Source organism: Cygnus olor, chromosome 3 (genome assembly GCF_009769625.2).
Source record: "Cygnus olor isolate bCygOlo1 chromosome 3, bCygOlo1.pri.v2, whole genome shotgun sequence".
Lineage (NCBI taxonomy): Eukaryota > Metazoa > Chordata > Aves > Anseriformes > Anatidae > Cygnus > Cygnus olor.
Genome location: NC_049171.1, coordinates 94,157,326 through 94,176,772, shown reverse-complemented (window position 1 = coordinate 94,176,772; position 19,447 = coordinate 94,157,326). Strand labels below are relative to the sequence as shown.

At 34.5% G+C, this 19,447-nt stretch overlaps 1 protein-coding gene across 2 annotated transcripts in view; it reads right to left on the bottom strand.

The window, feature by feature from the left end:
• Nucleotides 1-19,447, bottom strand: part of LRPPRC (leucine rich pentatricopeptide repeat containing) — a 93,184-nt gene that overhangs the window by 40,866 nt on the left and 32,871 nt on the right. For both annotated transcript variants that reach the window (XM_040551081.1, XM_040551080.1), the window contains exons 16-25: nucleotides 17,288-17,345; nucleotides 16,084-16,190; nucleotides 15,794-15,871; nucleotides 15,394-15,447; nucleotides 14,560-14,673; nucleotides 13,212-13,342; nucleotides 11,714-11,799; nucleotides 9,879-10,083; nucleotides 2,208-2,332; nucleotides 1,466-1,572 (exon numbers count right to left, since the gene is read on the bottom strand). In XM_040551081.1, coding sequence (XP_040407015.1) covers nucleotides 1,466-1,572; nucleotides 2,208-2,332; nucleotides 9,879-10,083; nucleotides 11,714-11,799; nucleotides 13,212-13,342; nucleotides 14,560-14,673; nucleotides 15,394-15,447; nucleotides 15,794-15,871; nucleotides 16,084-16,190; nucleotides 17,288-17,345 — 1,065 coding nt within the window. The remainder of the gene's footprint in view (nucleotides 1-1,465; nucleotides 1,573-2,207; nucleotides 2,333-9,878; nucleotides 10,084-11,713; nucleotides 11,800-13,211; nucleotides 13,343-14,559; nucleotides 14,674-15,393; nucleotides 15,448-15,793; nucleotides 15,872-16,083; nucleotides 16,191-17,287; nucleotides 17,346-19,447) is intronic.

Sequence of the window (19,447 nt, the reverse complement as noted above, 5' to 3'; positions counted from 1 at the left end):
TCTAAAGAGCCTAAAGAGACAGGAGAAGTTCCATTTCATCTCCAGATACCAGGTGCTCAGATTTACGCTTATGTCTGTCTGTGGTTACTGATACTTGATAGTCCAACACCAAATACTGAATATGTGCAGAGATAAAATTGGCACCTATTAAAACAACAATTTCAAATAATAATCTGAAAATAATATAATTGTTAAGTTATTATAATTTGATAATAATTTGATCACTTGCTTACTACCCAATTCATGAATGCTGAACTGTAGCCATCAACAGAAGTGCTGAGAAATTAAATGCCAGTATCTAAGAAACTCTTACTTCCAGTTCTGAGATTTCAGGCTTGTACATCCTATATACTTTAATCACTATTAAAAGAACTGAACTCCTCACTGTCTTGTTAGATACCAATATTTCAGTTCTTCTGTATTATTAGATTAAGCTCCAAAAGACCATCTCTGAGCAAAAATATCTAACAGGATGCTCAGCACTTCTGTCCTCCTTAAATCAGGAAAAGTATTGTTCTATCACAGAGCAGACCTTCAGTTAAAAGATTTTTTTAAATGCAAGATTTCTATTGGATAATAATTCAAGTAAGGATAACTGGTATCTCAAATATTTAACAGAACTAGAAAAAAGGCAAGCTTTATCTTAGGAAGGAAAAAAAACAGAAAAAGCAGGTTACAGAGTTATGTACATAATACAAAAATGATAAGGACTAAGTATCACTTTTCTGCAAGATCCCTCCCCTCCTACACATTAACTTGTACACTTATGCAGCATTTTAACAACATACAACTGTGTTAAGAAGAAAAATAATCACAATCTGGGCAGACTCTGCAGCTGCCCCTTTGACTTATCAATTTCAGTAAGCACAATTTCAATCAAGTCTAGATAAAATATACTAATCCTAAATAGACCAAGTTTGTCACCTACCACTTCCTATAAGCTGCTTACTATCCTGAAAGAGAAAGAGAGAGAGAGAGAGAGAGCGCGCGAGAGCGAAAAGAAATGCTAAATTAAATGCCAAACAGTAGCAGACAGCACTTGTTTGGCTGATTAACTTGTAGACAAGCATTACAAATAAATCTGAGCATGGTCTGCAGCAAATTAAATTCCAGTGCTTTTAAGAACAAAGAATTCCTTCGGAAAGAGGATTAGCAACTTTACACCCAGGAATGCCAGTTTAATTTAATTGTTCCACAATCCGATATTTAATATGCAAATATCATTTTGATATATAACAGCAAATTTGAAAACGTGAGGAAACAATTTCAATATATAACAAGACTGTCTCCCTTCTGAACTGTAATTATACAAAATAAAGCTGGTCGAGGCTTTTTTTTTCATTATTAGGATTGAATTCTATTAACATGAATCAGAACAAGTCTAATTAAAGGTTAAAAACTTTAAATGTTTCTAATTAAGAGTCTAAATGGCTGCATCAATAGAGTACTATAGTTAAAATCCTACCTCAATGACCTTTCTGGCCTCTTTATATTTTCCTGTTTGCAAGAAGGCAAAGAAGAGATCATAGAGAGCCATCATGTCACCATATTCTCTGCTTATAAAATCTGAAACTAAAAGAAAATTAAGACGATTAATTTAGTAAATGAATTCAAGCATTTTAATATACTTTAAATATTCTTAATACTAATATTTTCTCTTTTCCAAGCATCACAAAACTCTGTACATAAATATATACATAAGTATATACATGAAATATATTTTGAAGCGTATGGAACAATTACAACATATTATACCATCTGCTGTAGCTTTGTGGTTGAGCATGCTTAAACTGTTCTTCTGTTGAGCTGTACTACATTTTGAATTACATTAAACAAAACAGACTATGTTGGCATTCTTGGCTTGTGCCAAGCGTGAATTTAGGTTTTCTTAACTACACAACTGTTTCAGAAACATATGTGTGGAAAAGTTGTTTCTTAGAAGTGATATATATAGCTAGAACAAGTATTAACACTAATCTTTGAGAACTTGTTGCTATATTACCCAAACAATAGAATTCTTCTCCATTTAAAATGAATATCCATTTTTCAATCTGAAAAACATAGGCATCATTCAAATGCTTTAAAGTAACACAAAGGTATGAAATTTTGTTCTTTCCGATGACATAAACGCTATAAATGATCATGGAAGAAAAACCTCCAGAAAGCACTCCGTATAACTGGACAGTACTTGACTACATGCAACCAACCTTTTTGCAGAAGATCAGCATCTCCTTTCTCTATGAGTCTACAGTAGATGTTATGAAGCTGAAGAATTTTCCCGTGCTTCTTGTAACAGCCCATTAAAGCTTCCAGAGCAGCAGGCATGTCATCCCTCATGGAAAGAAACAAAAAAAGAATAAAAATATGTAAATAGAAAAACTGAGCAGGAGTAGACTATTATGAACCCACTTTGGTCTTGAAAATTTCAAGGAGAATTTATGCACAGATCTGTAATACAGACGAGTATTTTATTCCCCCCCACCATCCCCAATATTCTAGATATTTTCAAATAATGGGTAAAGTTTTTCTACAAGCAAATATCACGTATGCTTGATAGCCACATAAATGAAAACAGAACTACAGTTTTAGGCTCAAATCTCCTTGCTGTGTAATTTTTTGAGTTCACGACCACTGTTCATTACAAATTAAGCAAAGGTATAAATGCGCTGCATCATCATTACATACTCTTAATTTCTGAATTAAAATTCTTAAATTCTGCCGTATGCTATCGTGACAAAATACCAATTCCACAGAAATTTGTTTATATTGAAGAGTTCCGTTTTTCTTGTTAATATGTAATATTGTGCAGAATACATTATCTCCAAACGTCTCTGTTTAGACATTTTCAATTTTTAAGCTCTTTAATTTTTTTCCACAGCATTTTTATTTCATTAGAAATCCTCAGGGTCAACCTAGTTAAACAAAGCTCTTTAGATTGCTTTATGCTTGTTTTATACCTTTACAGACTAGCTATAAATCACCAGGTTTATTTCCATTCCTTTTCTTCCATCACAATTGCAGGGTTAGCATTTACCCATTCTATATAAAGGTCAGAAACCAATGCATATTTTCTGTAATAAAAGTGTACTTTTTTGCACTGAATATAACAATATATTGAGGTACCAAAATGTACTCTGTGCTGACCTATCCATGACACAGAGTCAACGGTACTAGTAAATTAGTGCATAAGATACTGACCTCCTTAAATGCAGACTTAGTCACAAGCCTTTCAGCAGTAAATACCAGTAACAAGTACAATATTTCCACTTTTGTTATCTGAGTCCATTGGTGATTTTTTTTCTGCTGTGTATACAATATTAATGCCTTCAGAAGTACAGCTAATCATAATGTGAAACTGAAAAGCCATAAAAACAACCAGATTTGAAATTGTAAAAAGTAACCAACAAATGTAACCTTTAACATCCTAAACTGTGCAACTAACAGAGCCAAGTCAGCTGCTGCAGACCCTTTTTCAAAGGATTACAAACCAATAAAAAAAAGAGGACAACCGCTGAAACAGTGGTAAACAACGTTTAAGTTACTCTTTGAAGGAAGAAGTTCAAAATGAAATGAGTCAAACCAAGATGACACACACAAAACTTAATAAGTACAAACAGTCAATAAGACCATATTTTAGATTTCAAAAGGACTATCAAATACAGGGTGGTGGAAGTAGGTGAGAGGAAAGATTACTTAATAGAAGCAGCCAAAGGCTATAATAAAAGTGACTTGAGATGATGATTTTGCATTCCTGAAGCAACTTCATTATCGATCATCTCAACCTTAACAAATTAAGATATTCTGTTAAAACATGTTAAGTCAGATGTCTCCTCCTCACACTGAGATTTCTCGTGCAGCACACATTTTGCTTTTTCAAAGAATGAACTATCTAGATTACTACATACCATCTTCATCTTTTTTTTTTGGATTATTTCTTTTTTGAGTAAAACACGGAATTCATTTTGCTCACTGATACTGGCGTTCTGAAAATACACCTAAGATGACGGATTTCTACCTTATCCCCCTTACTGAGCCCTGTTTACAGTGCATCTTCTGGCACCCCATGGAGTCATTTGAATTTTTGTCATTTGGGGTGAAGACTAAATTACAGGTTAATTTCAAAACTGCAAGTAGATGTTGCAGGCTAGATTACTGTCATAAAAGAGAAATACCATGGTAGTTACCACAGACAGATATAAAGCTTTATATAATCAGTATTTTTCTCCTGCTTTAGATGCAAGTTCAGTTAACATTTAAAAAAAAAAACAGTTTTACAGAGAACTACTCAATTTCTAAGGAGGCACAACAACATTTATACATTCAAATTAAATTCAAATTAAAGTTTTCAGTGATAAATCTAGCTTTTCAGATTGATGCTCAAACAGCCATAGCATTGTCTTAGCTGTATTCCTAAAGGATTAAAGTGACTGTTTTTAGGTCAAAGCTATCAATAAATGAACAAATAATTTGAATGTCATTCAAAAAGAAGCATTAAGGGTTTTCTAGTCTCCAAATGTATACTTCTGGAGGCATTAATACCGTATATGCAGAGAAAAAAGTCAGCAAAGGACCAAGATTACAAAAATGGAAATATTGTACTTGTTACTGGTACTATAGCTCACAGGTTCCCGAATAACTCTGTATTTAAGGAGGTCAGTATCTTGTACGCTCATTTACCAGGCATTTGTTTTTAATCTATCAAAATCTGACGTATTTGTTCTGTTGCATTCAAACAACCAGTCATCCAGAGTTTTCTAGTGAACAGCATTTATAAACTGATCAACAATAAAACTGACAACAAACAAATATATAGCAGAGGTATAGAAGTTCAGCTTTATTTGGACGTATTTCTACAAAAATTATTTGTACTACTATTAGAAAAAAATCTTATGCTTGTACTTGAGTTAAAATGGTTTACTTAACAACCTGCACTATTTCTCAATTGTCACTGACTGCAATTAATTCTGAATATGTACCGGCAACAACTTTTGTAAGCCAATCCTGTTAGAAAAACAGGAAGAAAATTAGAAACCTACCGCAAGCTTCAAATTTCAAGTATAGGTAAGATTTTAGTGTGTTTTTTGTTATGACTCCCTAACGCAAAAAGAAAAAAAAAAAAAAAAAGAAAGCTGCACAAAAAAGAATTTCCACATTTTAAGAAAATTCTGTTTAGGCACAAGGATTTAAGCTAATAAACAGCTGTGCATTTGAAAATATTTGGCAGTCTTTCTGTAGAAACTTATGCATATCAAATACCCTTTTATCTCGCCAAAGGATTACTTACTACATGACTAGATTAAAAGCCTAGTCCAAAATTACTATTTAATTAATATGGATCAAGTCCCAAAAGAAATAAAGCCCATATACTCATAGCCACATAGGAAAATCTGACTTCCAGGGGCAGTTTACACAAAATTCCTATTTAAAACGTGAACACACATGATCCGTGCCTCATTTTCAGCTGGCCAGATTCTACAGGGTTTTTTTCAGTTGCTCACAGACAGTATTTGTTCAAGGCTAATATCCATTACATTTAAGGCTTTGTGTATTTTTCCCTGTGTCGAAACACGTTCCTTTAAAACCAAAGCTATACTATTATTTTCAAATGACAGGAAAAGCCTCAGTCATGACTTTATTATGCTTGCCCCTTAAGTAACCCCCCAGGAATCCCAGTTCAGCATTATCTTTCAACTAAATTGGAGCTAGAGTTAAGATCACAGAAGTTTTTGGATTCACGTGTTTTCTGTTTGGGATGCCTATGAAGTCCAAGATACCTGAGGTGTAAACCTCCAAAATATTTGCATGGGCGATTTTACTTGCACAAAGCTATCTAAGGAGACAAAACTAGTTAAATGTCTCAGTGTTTGCAGAAGACTGGCTATAACACCATGCCTGGCTATAACATCCCCCTTCAATTACAGCAAGCCACTCCCCTCTTGCTTCAAGAAGGCAGCACTAAAGCTAACCCTTTTACTTGTAATAAACAACTTTCCCAACCAGAGAGTCTGCCTGATAAAACTAAGACTCCAAATATTGATTTTAATTGGAATGAAGTGCTGCAACATTATGCATAAAGCTTTAGTGAAGTGGCAATTTACCTAAGGGGTTTACTGATTGAAAAGCTCTCAAACCTGAAACCACTAGAGAGGTAGAAAGAAAAAAGGGACTCTCTGGGGTGGGGGTGGAGGGTAGACGGGTAAAACAAATCCCTCTCTACAAATCTGAAGCAGATGTTAGTGTAGAGGGAAGTCAATTCAGCAAGGTACAATCAGCTTTACAAAAATTATTCTGTTAAAAGAGAACGGGCTCTTGAAAGAGCTAAATGTTTTTCTGTTCATTTGCTATACTAAGGAATCTTCAAGGAGACTGGTGTTGCAATTACAACTAATCCTCCCCAAAAAATTAACTGTGTTGAAGGCTTTGTAATTTCCCTAGGTACAATTTAGCTGTCACTTACTTTAAAATTTACTCAAACATGCGTTCCGAACAGCACTAACTTCACATGTCAAGTGCTTTCCAGCCAATTGAGTCTAAACTGGAAGTCGGTGTTAAACAACTGAATGATTAGACAAGATAGCTCATTTCCCTGCTCTTTTGTTCAGAATAAAATGCCACATTTACATTATCAGACTCAACAGGATTTTCTGACAGAGGGAGAAAAAACCCTAGCGAACACTGTCCGTACCGAGCACATGAAGCCTGTCATTTACCAATCATCCTTCAAAAAGCAATAGCCATGAATGTAACTTAATTACGACCCAATGATCCTTGACGAAAAATCATCTTATCACTGTCCTGTCCCCATAGGGCAAATGAGACACTTTTGTCCTTTGGCACTAATGATGCTAAATTCCTAATTGCAATAATGGAGTAAGAGAGCCAAACATCCTTAATTTCACTGCAACACCTACGGAGTTTTCATGCAAATATCTAAAATAAAGCCGCTGAAAATTTGAAAAACTGTCCCCATCAGAGATGTTTTTGCCTAAAAAATACCACCTAATTTAAAAAGATGTCTATTTTTAACAGTAAATTTAAAATTCAAGTAACTTGTATGTGCCAAAGAATCACCTCAAACAAAATCAGGTGAATTTAACTCTGTGAAAACAAGACGAAAAATTGTCAAGGCACTGGATGCACACCATCTGCTACATAAGAAACTAAATATGGCTTTATATGAAATTAATCACAACCCAGCATACAATACTTTAATGGACAATGCTATATTAAAATGCACCAATGATTTTTAAAGAAATACAAACATGCTATGCCTTTTGATCTCTTAAAATACAGCTATTCACCACTTGTGCTCAGTGACTTAAAACTACAGAGTATTTTTTTTCATACGGTCTGTGTTTTCAGTGGTTTCCTTCAAATTTTCTTCTCTCTCCTAAAAGCACTTCTGAAACAGTGAATGTGTAAATTTCAGACCTCAAGATGTTCTGGTTTGTTTCCTTTCACAGAGGTAATATTTTACAAGGGGAGCAATAATAAAATTATGGTAATAAGAAACTTGATGTGGTTCCTGTCTTAAAGTTGGAAACTCCTGTTTTTGGTTTTAAGAAAATTGACTTGTGCAGCTTTCTTGGAAGAAAAAGAATTACATGTACTTATTGTATCTGTTAATTTCTCCTGCTGTAAATAGGTATTATCAAAGTACTGTATAGCACAAGAGCAGGCAATAATCAACAATTCTATTTTTTTTCTTTTCCATGCTCCGCTGCAAAGTCTCACTTTTAATGTGCACTAGGACTTAACAAGAATTGCAGAATATTCATGAGTGGGTACAGAGAAGAGAGTTAGATGAAAACATTTTAAACCCAAAATTGTCGAGATCTTCAAAAGCAAATCAGATTCCTTTACAAGCAATTAAAAAGTTTGAATTAATTTAAGAACACAAAACACTAGCACAAACGCTGCTGTGGAACATTAAAAAAAAACATTTCACGGCTAATTTCAGAGCCATGCTGATGATCTGCAGCTAAATGACAGCATTTCAGTAATGATACTTGAACTGCAGGATGGCAAATAGTAAGCACTACTGCTGAAAGAAATGACTAATGCTTATTTCAGTCACTCAACTTTCAAAAACTCTTAAGATCTCCACAATAAAAATCAGTGAAATGCAGTCATTCCTTCGAAGCAAGCTATCTGGAAAAAGCTTGCCCCTTCTGTTCAGTCCAACACTGGAGAGGAAGCAAGTCTTTCCTCTGGTAAGAAGGCAGAAAAAAGCATTGGAAATGAGCATTCTTTGTACGGTATTTATATATAACGAAATATATTGTTATACAGCTGAGTACTGATGACTTGTAGTCATACAGTTCCACAGGAAGGAATTACTTTCTTCTTTAAGAGTCTAGTCTCATCAAGTCTCTTTATAAAGAGGAAACAAAGTTTGTAAAAGAAGTTTTACCAAACATTTATAATACAAAAGAATGTGGGAATCCGGGAATCAAGATAAAATAGGAGCACTCTTTCCTCTCCCCCTTTGCATCCAAACATGATCACATCACATCACCATACCACTTCAAGTGAAGAGAACCTAGTACTACCACATGTCAGTGTGCATAAAGCAATTATGTAATATGCAACCACTCTTACTGTGCACTGTAAAGCAAAGATATTTTTCCAATACATTAGTTACATATGATGGCAGTTAAATTACCTTCATAAACATCTGCCTCGTCTTGTGATATAACCAAGGCAGTGCTGCTGACTGCAAAGGTGTACACTGTACACTCCTAACTAGAGGACTGATTCTCTAAAATACTATTTTTAAAAGAGAACACGCATGCATCCACCAAGAGTTCCATCTTTATGACAAGAATTTTTGGATACAGAAAATGTTATAAAGTACCCAGAATGCCTACAAGAATTACATGTTAACAGAAATGTTAACATGCATCTTTGAGGCTGACTTACATATGAAAAAAGTGAATATTTCATGGTATCGTATAGGTATTATATTATTATTAAATATAATATTAAGCCAAGAACACTTAATATACATGAAACAAACTGCAATAAACTGATCAGTCACTGTAGCTGTAAAGATGAAAATCCAACAAGTACATAAATGACATGCTGAAAAAAAGACTGTGCATACAGTAGGAAAAGCGAAAAGGAATCCTTGGTTCAATTTCAGTTAGAAATTGTTATATAGTTCATACATACATTAATTTAAATACCCTGCTTCATCAAAAAGGTTATGCATAGGAACAACGCACATGGAATTACAGATACTTCCTTCCAGAACGAGTGCATGAACTTCCTTTTTTGTGGTAAAAGGTGTTAAAAGTATATACGGGAAAATCACAGTAGAGAAACCAGTCAGTACTTTTCTTGAATTTAAATTCAGTGACATAGTCTATAGGCAGTAATATCAAATTATCTGAATAATTGTGTGAATTGGAAATATTTCAGTGTCCAAACACACCCCTTCAGCTCACCTGAGATCTATTGTATGGCTCAGCAAAATAATGGTTTTGATGGGAAAACACATACTACTTAACCATGAGAGCTGAGTGTACTTAGCATGCTCTGAATAGCCACCCTGTCAAACAGACTTTAGAACCATCTTATTTGCAAGCGTATTTCAAAATACAGCCACTTCACCTCTGGTGTGTCCATAAAACATACCTGTTGTTCCCACAACGATACCATCATGTGACGTGTAACTGACAATAAGCACCTTATGAAAAGATACGCATTCACAGTACTCTGAGATCACTCAAAGTGTGCATGGTAAGCATGTGCAAGTTTACGTACAAAAGCACTTTCAAACACCAGTGTGTAACTACTGCACACAGCACACACAAGTGACACAACAAATAAATATTTTATCGTAAATTGTTTCATCTAGCTCAAACATAGCTTACTTTTCAAGGTGAACTGTAATCAGAGGGGAATAAAGGGCAGCAGTTTCTGCCAGCCCCAGGTTCACAATGGTCTCGTGTAACCGATTCACTGTTTCAACTTCACCTCGCATGGCAGCGGCGTTAAGAAGGCGGAAAAAAGATGCAACCGTTCTATCAGAGATCGGAACGTCCTTCTCTTTCATCTCTGTTAGAACGTTAATAGCATCTACAATGAAACAACACAAAAGACCCTTAGGTAATTTCATGTAGGGAAAACAAACTGCTATTAAAACAGCATTTCAAACCCAGCAGGAATGTAAATTCTGGCGTATAATGCCGATTTCAAGTTAATTACTACTTGCATTTCTAAACGAGACTACAATTATAAATCCACAATAGCATGGTTTTATCATTTTGCTGCAACTTTGACTACAAATTATAGATAGGAACTGTGTGCCCACTCTGTACCACATAACCCTGTATAGTCTGCCCTATAGCTGCAAGATTCTACTAAATGGATGCTTTTATCGTTCAATGCTAACATCTGCTAAATCACTCCATTGTTTCTTCAGCAGATGGCTTGTCACGAGGCCAGATAATAAAGATATGTTTACACTGTATATACAGCCAGACTAATGGTCTGATACCGATAGGGCCTGTTTGCTGTGTCGATACTAATTAGCCAAGGAGAGCCAATGAAAGCTTTCTAACAGACTGCATGTTAAAACATTAGGTTCATTAAGCTTCATTAGTAAGGCAGAAACAAACATTTTGATATATGGAATAAGTGCATTTTTATAATGTTCTTAATTATTGCATAGATAGGATGTTTTGACCACTTTGCATTTGGCTACGTTTATGAATTGTTTTATTTTCCGAGGGACACTCATGCTGTTAAAAGCAAGCTAATCTTTTCAAAGTGCTTTAATGTAGAGGTAGTAATGATCTGATTTATTGTGATTTAGAAAACATCAGCTTTATTATTTTTTTTTTTTGAACAGTAAAATTAATAGGTGTCTAAGACAAATTTCAAAGAAGATTGTATTTACAAGAAATATATTAGCTTTTTAAGTCTGTTGTACAGTCTTTTAGATACAAAATGTTATGGTTTTATATAAGCTTGGACCGTGTTTTTATTGTGTCAGGTCTTCTACAAAATCATAGAACTCGATATTTGGAGTCATGTTTTAAAGTTGAAGACAGTCTAGGGTTCTTTTAAAGATCAACCAAATCATGTAAATAATAGAATTATATTAGACTAAATTACAGAAATTAAAGAGCTAACAGCTTAATGCAAACATCTAGCAATCCAAAATAGGCAGTTGGCAGAACACTCATTAAAAGCCAAAATTTCCAGGCAGTTTGACAGAATGACTCTAAAATGCAGTAACAAACACATAAAAGAACAGGAACAGAAAAATATATACTTTATAAAAAGTTAAATGATTTTTTTCAGTACTTGGCTCTTATGAGAAGGTTATGTTTATAGGTTTTATGTTCAGCCTTCAGACCTTCTTAAGCAAAAACAAAGCCATTAGTCTAGGCACATACGCAATTTGTGCCATAAGTCATGATCTTCAAACTCAATCCAAACAGCAATGCTAATAAAAACTAGCTGCAGAAATGCAAAAAGCACTGAGCTGTGCAAATGTAAATGACAAGCTTGCCAATCCATTAAAACTAATGGCCTGCACTGTCCAAGCATCTCTGGTTGAATTCACATGCAAATTTGTATGCAAAATGTTCAAGCACTTTTCAGGACATGATATACCATTAATATCAACACACATTTTTATTCTTGAAGCAGGATACCTTTATTATATAGCAGAAATACGAAATAAAAGCCAAAGGATTACCTTCTAGTCTACCATGTTTTCCTAAGACTTCTACCAGTGCTATGTACTTTCCAGTGTCAAGAGCAACAGGTGAGTTCCTAGGGAAGCTAGGAATTAAAACATTAAAAATTGTATCAGACATTTACATTTTATAAATATAGATTAAATTAAAAAAAAAACCACAAAACTATGTAACAAAAGAACAGCATTAAGAGCTAAAAGTTCTAAGTGTTAAAAGAAAAATCTGATATACTTAAAAGATGTACCATAAATATTTTCTGTGCAGCTTCCCCACCAACAGAAACCTAAACTTACAAGTTTTAAAGAGACAAATATTCTTATTATTTGGTAGTCTTTGGAAAGAAAAAAAATGTTTCCCATAAGCCTGGAAAGAAAACTCAGTCCTCACATCTGGGGTAGGGCTGTACTGTTTCCTATAAAGGAAAGAATGTGAAGCTATTCGCCTATAGTAACAAATGAAAATCTACTATTTTAAAGTTACTGCTATGTATTTATTTTCTCTTTCCTGGAATTTCAAAAACGAATTCCTCCTCTGTTTTTGCAACAATTTGAAGAGTTGCCTCTTAGCAATTTTATGCTACACTCAAGGCTGATCAGTAAAACCATGCTACTGCAGGGAAGCTCCACTAGAAGACTCAATTTTACTTCATACAAGCTCACTGTGGGGATTGTGGGAGAACGCTAGTGGGCTAAAATCAATACATTACAGTGTTTGCAGAGTGGTGAATTTCTTGGTATTTACAGCTCAATTATTTCTCAGTTTCAAACACTAGCAAAGTGTAATGAGCACCTGCCTATTAACCTACTGTAAAACCAAAGCAAATACTTCATGAATGCATACGAGAGACAGAGAAAACATCAAAGTAACACAACTTGTTTTCTCCCCTGTAGCACTGGACTGTAGGGAGGCTTTCAAGGGGAAGAGGGGAAAAGGGAAAGGGGCAAATAAAAGGATGAGCTGAAAGAATTTGCTCTGGGATAAGTCAGGCATAACGTGTTTTAGCTAGGAGCTAATTTTCATAGATAAAATACAAAGCTCTGAAAATAAAAATTTAAAGTAGAATGCTTGTTGTTAATCTTAAAACACAATGCCACTAAGAAGCACTGCTATCCTAAAGACAATATAGGTACAATATATTCTAAAAGCATTCTAGTTGCTTTTTTTAACACACAGTACAGGTATTTTTTTCTTTTACTTAATTTAAGCCAAACTTCAATTCAGAAGCTACATATGCGTAAAATAACAACAAAACAGATCCTATACAACAATTTGCCTTTTAAAAAAAGTTATTGTCCATACAAAGTAGCTGTTTCTGATGTTCAATTATAGAAAAAATTGTTTCAAAAAACCACACCCCTGTTTTAAATGCACATACATTGGTGGGGGGAAAACTAATTAAAAATGGATGAGGGGGGTTAATAGTCAACCTACTTAATTCAACAAGGTCTGTGTATCAGCATAAATCTCTGTGACATGTTTCAGTGCTGGTGTACTTACACTTTTTCTTTCAGGTTCATTGCATCTTCTACATTATCATGTCGACAGCACAAATTTATTAAGGCTGCATAGCCACCAACAACCATGTCCGGTTCATATTTGGCTTTCACTTCAAGGGCTTTTTGCATATTCTAAAAAAGGAACAAAGCAAAGATGTGAACTAGAGGAAAAGTCAATATGACATTATGAATCTTACATGTTTCAGTGTGCAGTTATGCGACTGCTTTAGTGCTTTTAATAGAATAAGATCATATTTTGAAAACGTAGCTGTAATATTTCAGGAAAATTTAAGAGTAAAGATTATTTTGCAGAAATTAGTATCTTTCTAAATCACTATATAGGTTAATTTCAGTGTAGGTTTCCAAGTCTATTTTCTTGCTTTAAGGTAACATTTCTATAGTATGCTTTAAATAAGGCTTTTTTTTTTTAATCCACACAGACACCATAAACATGATTAATCCAAGTTCTAATATGGTTCCTATTTATTTGGAATTCATAACAATTTTTCACCTAGTGTACTGCCAAACATACAATAAAACCACTTCCTGAAGAATAAGAAACTACTTAATGATCCCATAGAAAGCTTTTTTTTTTTTATACATCGCTATTCATACATTTGACCACTTTGAACTTATAATGGTGTTTGCTTCTAGTCTTGTTTCATATGCAAAATCATAGAAACGGACAGCTGAGAATCACTCTTTCTGAACTATATTCTTAGCTGCAGTGAATACTGCGTTATCATCTGCACGACTGTTACTGTTCCTACATATACAGCTTTATAGGCAGGATCATACTGAAAAAGAAACTGAATAAAAGTGTGGTGATACCCCCACAAATTACAGACACACACTAAATGAATGTAAACTACAGCTGGACGCCTGCCGAATGAAGGCAAGAGACCCTTTATCTCAGAAGAGCTTTCCTCCTGCAGGAAAATGGAATTTCAATCCCTGCATTAACAACCTAGTAATATTTGAATTGCAAATGACTAGTGCATGTATCAGTTGCTTGACAATCTAGATATAAGAGACCGGAGCCATGGCTTGAAAGGACATTTGGCATGTATGATAAACCTATCACAGCTGTTACTATCATTCACTTTGCAGATTATTGTAAACAAACTTCAGCAACCCCAAAACATGCCATTCAAGGTGTTGCTGAAATTAGTTAACCTTTTGATTTAATTGCTTTTTGCACTTATGTTTGATTTATAAGCATCAAACCATGAAACCTCAAGCACTGCACTTGTCTTTGCTTAACTATTGTCTTTCCATAATACAGTCATTTATGTCCCTTTAAAAATATAGCTATGTGTTTCCAATTATCTCTGCATTGCTTAAGATACCTCTTCTTCACAAAGAGCATGTATGAGTTGTTTCAAGACATCTGTAATAGGCTGGTTTTCAGCTTTTCGCTTTTCTAGTTTCTTCTCCAAAGCAGACACGTCAGATTTAGCACTCTAAATGGAGGTAACAGAAAGAATGTCAATTTCAAAAACAGCCTTCCCTGAACAACTTGTCGGATCACTTTTATTAAAAGACAGACAAAATAATCCTCTCCTTCCATAGTATAAGAAAATTTTTAATCATTTAAGATGCTTTTATTTGTTTAAGTAGTACATATTAATTGAAGATTTGAGTCAGAATACAGTAAAAAAAAGCATTAAGTAGCATATCTACAAAGGTCAACACTACTGTTTTTCTCATACTCTGTTCCTGTGTTCAGGGAAGTAGGGAACAGAAGCCTATTTCTTTTTCCCATCTCTGTTCTGCTCAGATCAGGGATGTAAAGACTTGACATTCCAGCATCACAGACAGTATGGATTTATATGGTTCCTGCCACTCAAGAGGATCACTGTAATTTACAAGCATGAATTAAGCCTCACACCACCACTGTTAACTAACTAGAACTTTCAAAGCAAATGTATTTTACCAGATAGGGAAACTGAGGCATGAAACTTCAGCCAACTCCAAGGTCAAGCGTCAGGTCTATAGGAAAATCTGGACAGCCTTTATTCCTACTCCGGAAAGTAACCTCTGAACTTCAAGTGGTATATTTTAATAATGTCAATATACTTGCATGACCTGAAAGCTAGTGATTATACTTCATCCAAAACCCATATCCAAACATTATTATTATTCTGGTAAGAACAAGCATAGCCATTGGTGAATTTACTTACTTCTGGAATGCTGTCTGTAGACACGGGTTTTTTAGGAGACAGTGACCTTACATCCTAAAATGCAGTAAAACAAAGATATCACTAATTCAAAAAAAAAAATCTGTAAGTAAGCCTATGATGCTAAAAATGTTGTAGGGTTTATTATATAATTACAATTTTAAAAACCTGTATTCTGCAGCATTATTACATTGACTTGAAGTAACACTAAATGTATCCCTCTAAACTATCACACACGAGAATGAAAATAATTTCAACAGTTAGTGAAGAATCACAGAAAGGCTAAAAGGCTTACATATAAATCATTGCATTAAGGTATTTATTTTGCCAAGGAGAATATTTATGCACAGAGTACACATACTCTATTTTTTAGCTTCAAAGTAATTGCCGTAAAACCACAGACCTTAATTAATTCAGGTACTTGAGAGGAGTCCAGCAGTCTGCAAATGCCGCTGCAGAGGTTTGTAGGGATAACTATATTCTGTACCAAGAGGTGGGGAAAAAATTATATGAGTTTTGAAACACAACCAAACTGAAATTTGTCTAACAGAAATTATCTCAGACGTAATTCAAGTCTCCAGCTCTTGCATGTCATTGAGAAGTGGTCTGGTTGTACTTAAAAGCAGCAATTTCAAATCTAATAGATACATGTCAGGCAGGACAGGCATTATGTAGCAAAAAATGAAATGGTACCATCTTCTTCAGCTGATGGAAGTATTGTCTCAAACGCTCCTCCTTGGCCTGTACCTCTGAGTCACTCATGCTGTCAATCAAGTGATAAAGAAAATAGCCAACAGCTTCTGTGGAAAAAAACAAGAGAAAGCATTCCACTAAAATTACCGAGACTGTCATGTTATCAAGATTAATTTATAAGAAATCATTTTGGTGTGAGATGTCACCCTGATGAGAGGCTCTGAAATGGCAACAATGATCACTGAGGCATAGAGATTATGTGGTTTGGGAGCACATATCTAACTGGTGAGTGAAAGGAATATTAATTATTTTCAGACCCAGTGACAGCTTTTCAGTACAGAATCTTACTTCAATCTATTTTTTCCACTGCTGTGTGACAGAAGTGGTACTGCCCAAGGCCTTCCCCCCCTTTCCTGCCCGCCACCCCAAATAGTTGCCACAAATATTTTGTCACTGCTCAAAAGAAAAAACTGATTTCTACTACTTTGCATATTTTTTCTGTACATTTTACCCATTACATTCCATTACCAAGCTACATTAAGTATTGTAATATTGATATGAAGGCATAGAAGATGCTTTAACCATCACATAACTAATCTGAAGGAGCTGCCTATTAACCAATGAAAACCAAGATTAACAGATTTTATCAAATGGTGCTAAGACTCTTATCTATGCAAGTGAAAAAATATATGGGGTCCTGTACTCAAGAATTGGAACAGTATTAGTTAATTTTCTTCTCAAAATGTCAGCTTTCCCCGTAAACCTCCCACAGCAGGAGGATTTTTTTTTTTTTTAAATACAGATTATATGAAAAAAGTATACTTACTTCAAAGTAGAAGATTTGGGATGTTAAGTACCATTGTACCGCAAAAATCACTAAAGGTAAAACTAGATTGAAAGACGGCTTTTATTTTCTCTCAAAGTATTTAAGCACTGATACTGTGCTCATTCTATATTTTGGTCAATAAAATTAGAAAAATAAATCGTTATCAGCAAGATTTGTTTATAATTCTAAAAAAGAAAAGATCTAATGTATCTCAAAAATATGCTCTGATTATTAGAATCAGGATTTCACCCCACATGTTTTCAAATTTCACTTTCAAAAAGAAGCAATCAGTGTTTACTGTTGTAATCCCTCAAACCCATCATTACACAGAAGAACGGATTTGTGGATAAGTTACAATCATAGAAATTGAAACTCTACCAGTTGGTCCTGGAGGCGTCAGGCAATAACGTTCATCCTTGTACAACAGTTCTGTTATCTGGTAAGACAGAATAATCGTACATTGCAGCCAAAAGAAGCAAGGACAAATAGTACCTGAGATTGAATTCTCAAAATAATAAAGCATCTTGCTGTTAAGTATTATTCTTTACCACATCATAGTAATTCTCTAAAAAAAAAAAAATACAAGGAAGGTGGGCTTTTTTTGGTGCGTGTGTTTTTTGGGCAAATAATAGGTTTTTCTTAAAAATATATATTGCAAACTGAAATGCTTTTATGGCAGTAAGACAGATTTTCTAGTATGTTTGTGTATCATTCTACAGAATGTTAACTATCATAAGACATTGCCTAAAGCAAATATTAACTGATGTCGCTCCTGGAGATGCTACAATTATGTTCCAATTTACTGAAAGGCTGAAATTGGCCCGTAAAGCTTTTTTTTTTTTTTTTAATTCTGAAAGAAGCAAATGCATGAAGAAAACAGAGGAACATGATTTATCATGCTCTGTTAGATTTAAGATAACTAGTATAGCTGTTCTAAATAAATGCAATTTTGAATGACAACATATACATCCATAAAATTTAATTGCATTCTTTACACTTAGACTAAATTCAGCACATATTCCATTAGTCTCATACAAATTGAAAGAACATGTGGATTTTACTTCAGAGGAAAAGAAGCATTTACCCCAAGCCCCCCACATCCTACTCGCAAATACTTTAACGTAAACCACATCATTTTAAAAATCCATTTGACTGTTCTTAAGCAAATTATATCATCTATATTTAAAATCCCAGGTTTTAACTATTTCAAGAATTTTGCTGTATCTGACGTGACAGTAGAATGCAATCTGAGAGAATTAGGAGGGAGATGGATTCTCGATGTCAGAGAGCTGTGTTTTAAGCAATGACAAAACAAAATGAATCCCCACTTAATTGTTAATGAAAATGAATAAATAAAGCCAGAAAACAACAAAAGCGCAATGGAATTATCACTTCTCATTCTACCAACAGCCTAGACTCTGTGAATGGTTAAACTACAGCGGTCTTCTGCCCTTTTGCCCTTACCCTCCCTGTAAGGAACCAACACAACTAATCCACAACTAATAAAAACTAAGAAAGTCATGATAATGCAATTCTTCTGAATCAAATTTCAGAGAACACTGAAAATAATGGACTGCAGAAAAAAAGCATGATATCTTTTTTAATAAGTAACTATTTGTTTTTCAAGTTAACCTTTGTAAAATAAGAAATGCTAATACATATATTTAACTCATAAATTTAGTAAAGATGACAAAATACACCTTTTCTCCACTATGGAGAACTGCAGAAGTAGCTGTAGATGTGGCTTTACATGCACACCACCGTTATTTCAGTCCTTCAACTGTCCTAGTTTAATTCTGTAAAGGAAGTAATGAAACTGATCCCCTTTTTTCTTTCCTTTTCATTTTTTCCCCTTCTTCTCCCCTCTCCACACACAAGAAAGAAGGATAGATGCAGAGGACAAAAACATCTTCTGACCATAATCTTCACACAACACAAGGTGGTAGAAAAAAAACAAAAACACCCTGCACCTCACGACTAAAATTTATTTATACGTATCATTAAACAGCAAAACAGCAACTTTCCAAACTGCAATTTCCATTTCATTCCTTTTTTTTTTTTCCTCCAAAATCTGAATATGCAGCAAGCCACGTACAGGCTTATATTAGTGAGGAAGTACAGTATTCAAATAAACGACAGAAAGCAGCAACTCCCTTCCCAAATTTGGTAACCACAACCCAGTCAGCATTTGCCAACATCTCCTCTGTTCTAGGTCCCTGCAAGATTTATTAACCAAGTTATATGGGGCACCTTTCTAAGGTAGCCTATCCTGGAGAGGGCATGATCAGCCAATTTTCACTTGACTTCATTCAAGTGACTTATCTGTCTTTGCCTTTAATATTTTAAGTAAAATGACAGAAACGTGAAAAATCTAATCATGCCTTATTATTTTATTCGCACTGGTGTGGGGATAGGAAGAAATTTTAGGGAAGGAAGGAAAAGGATTTTTAGAAGCGTCAGGAAAACCACGGCTGGCTTTGTATACGAAGCTACAGCTATATACTACCTTCAGCTCTAATTGCATTGATCTACAAATCA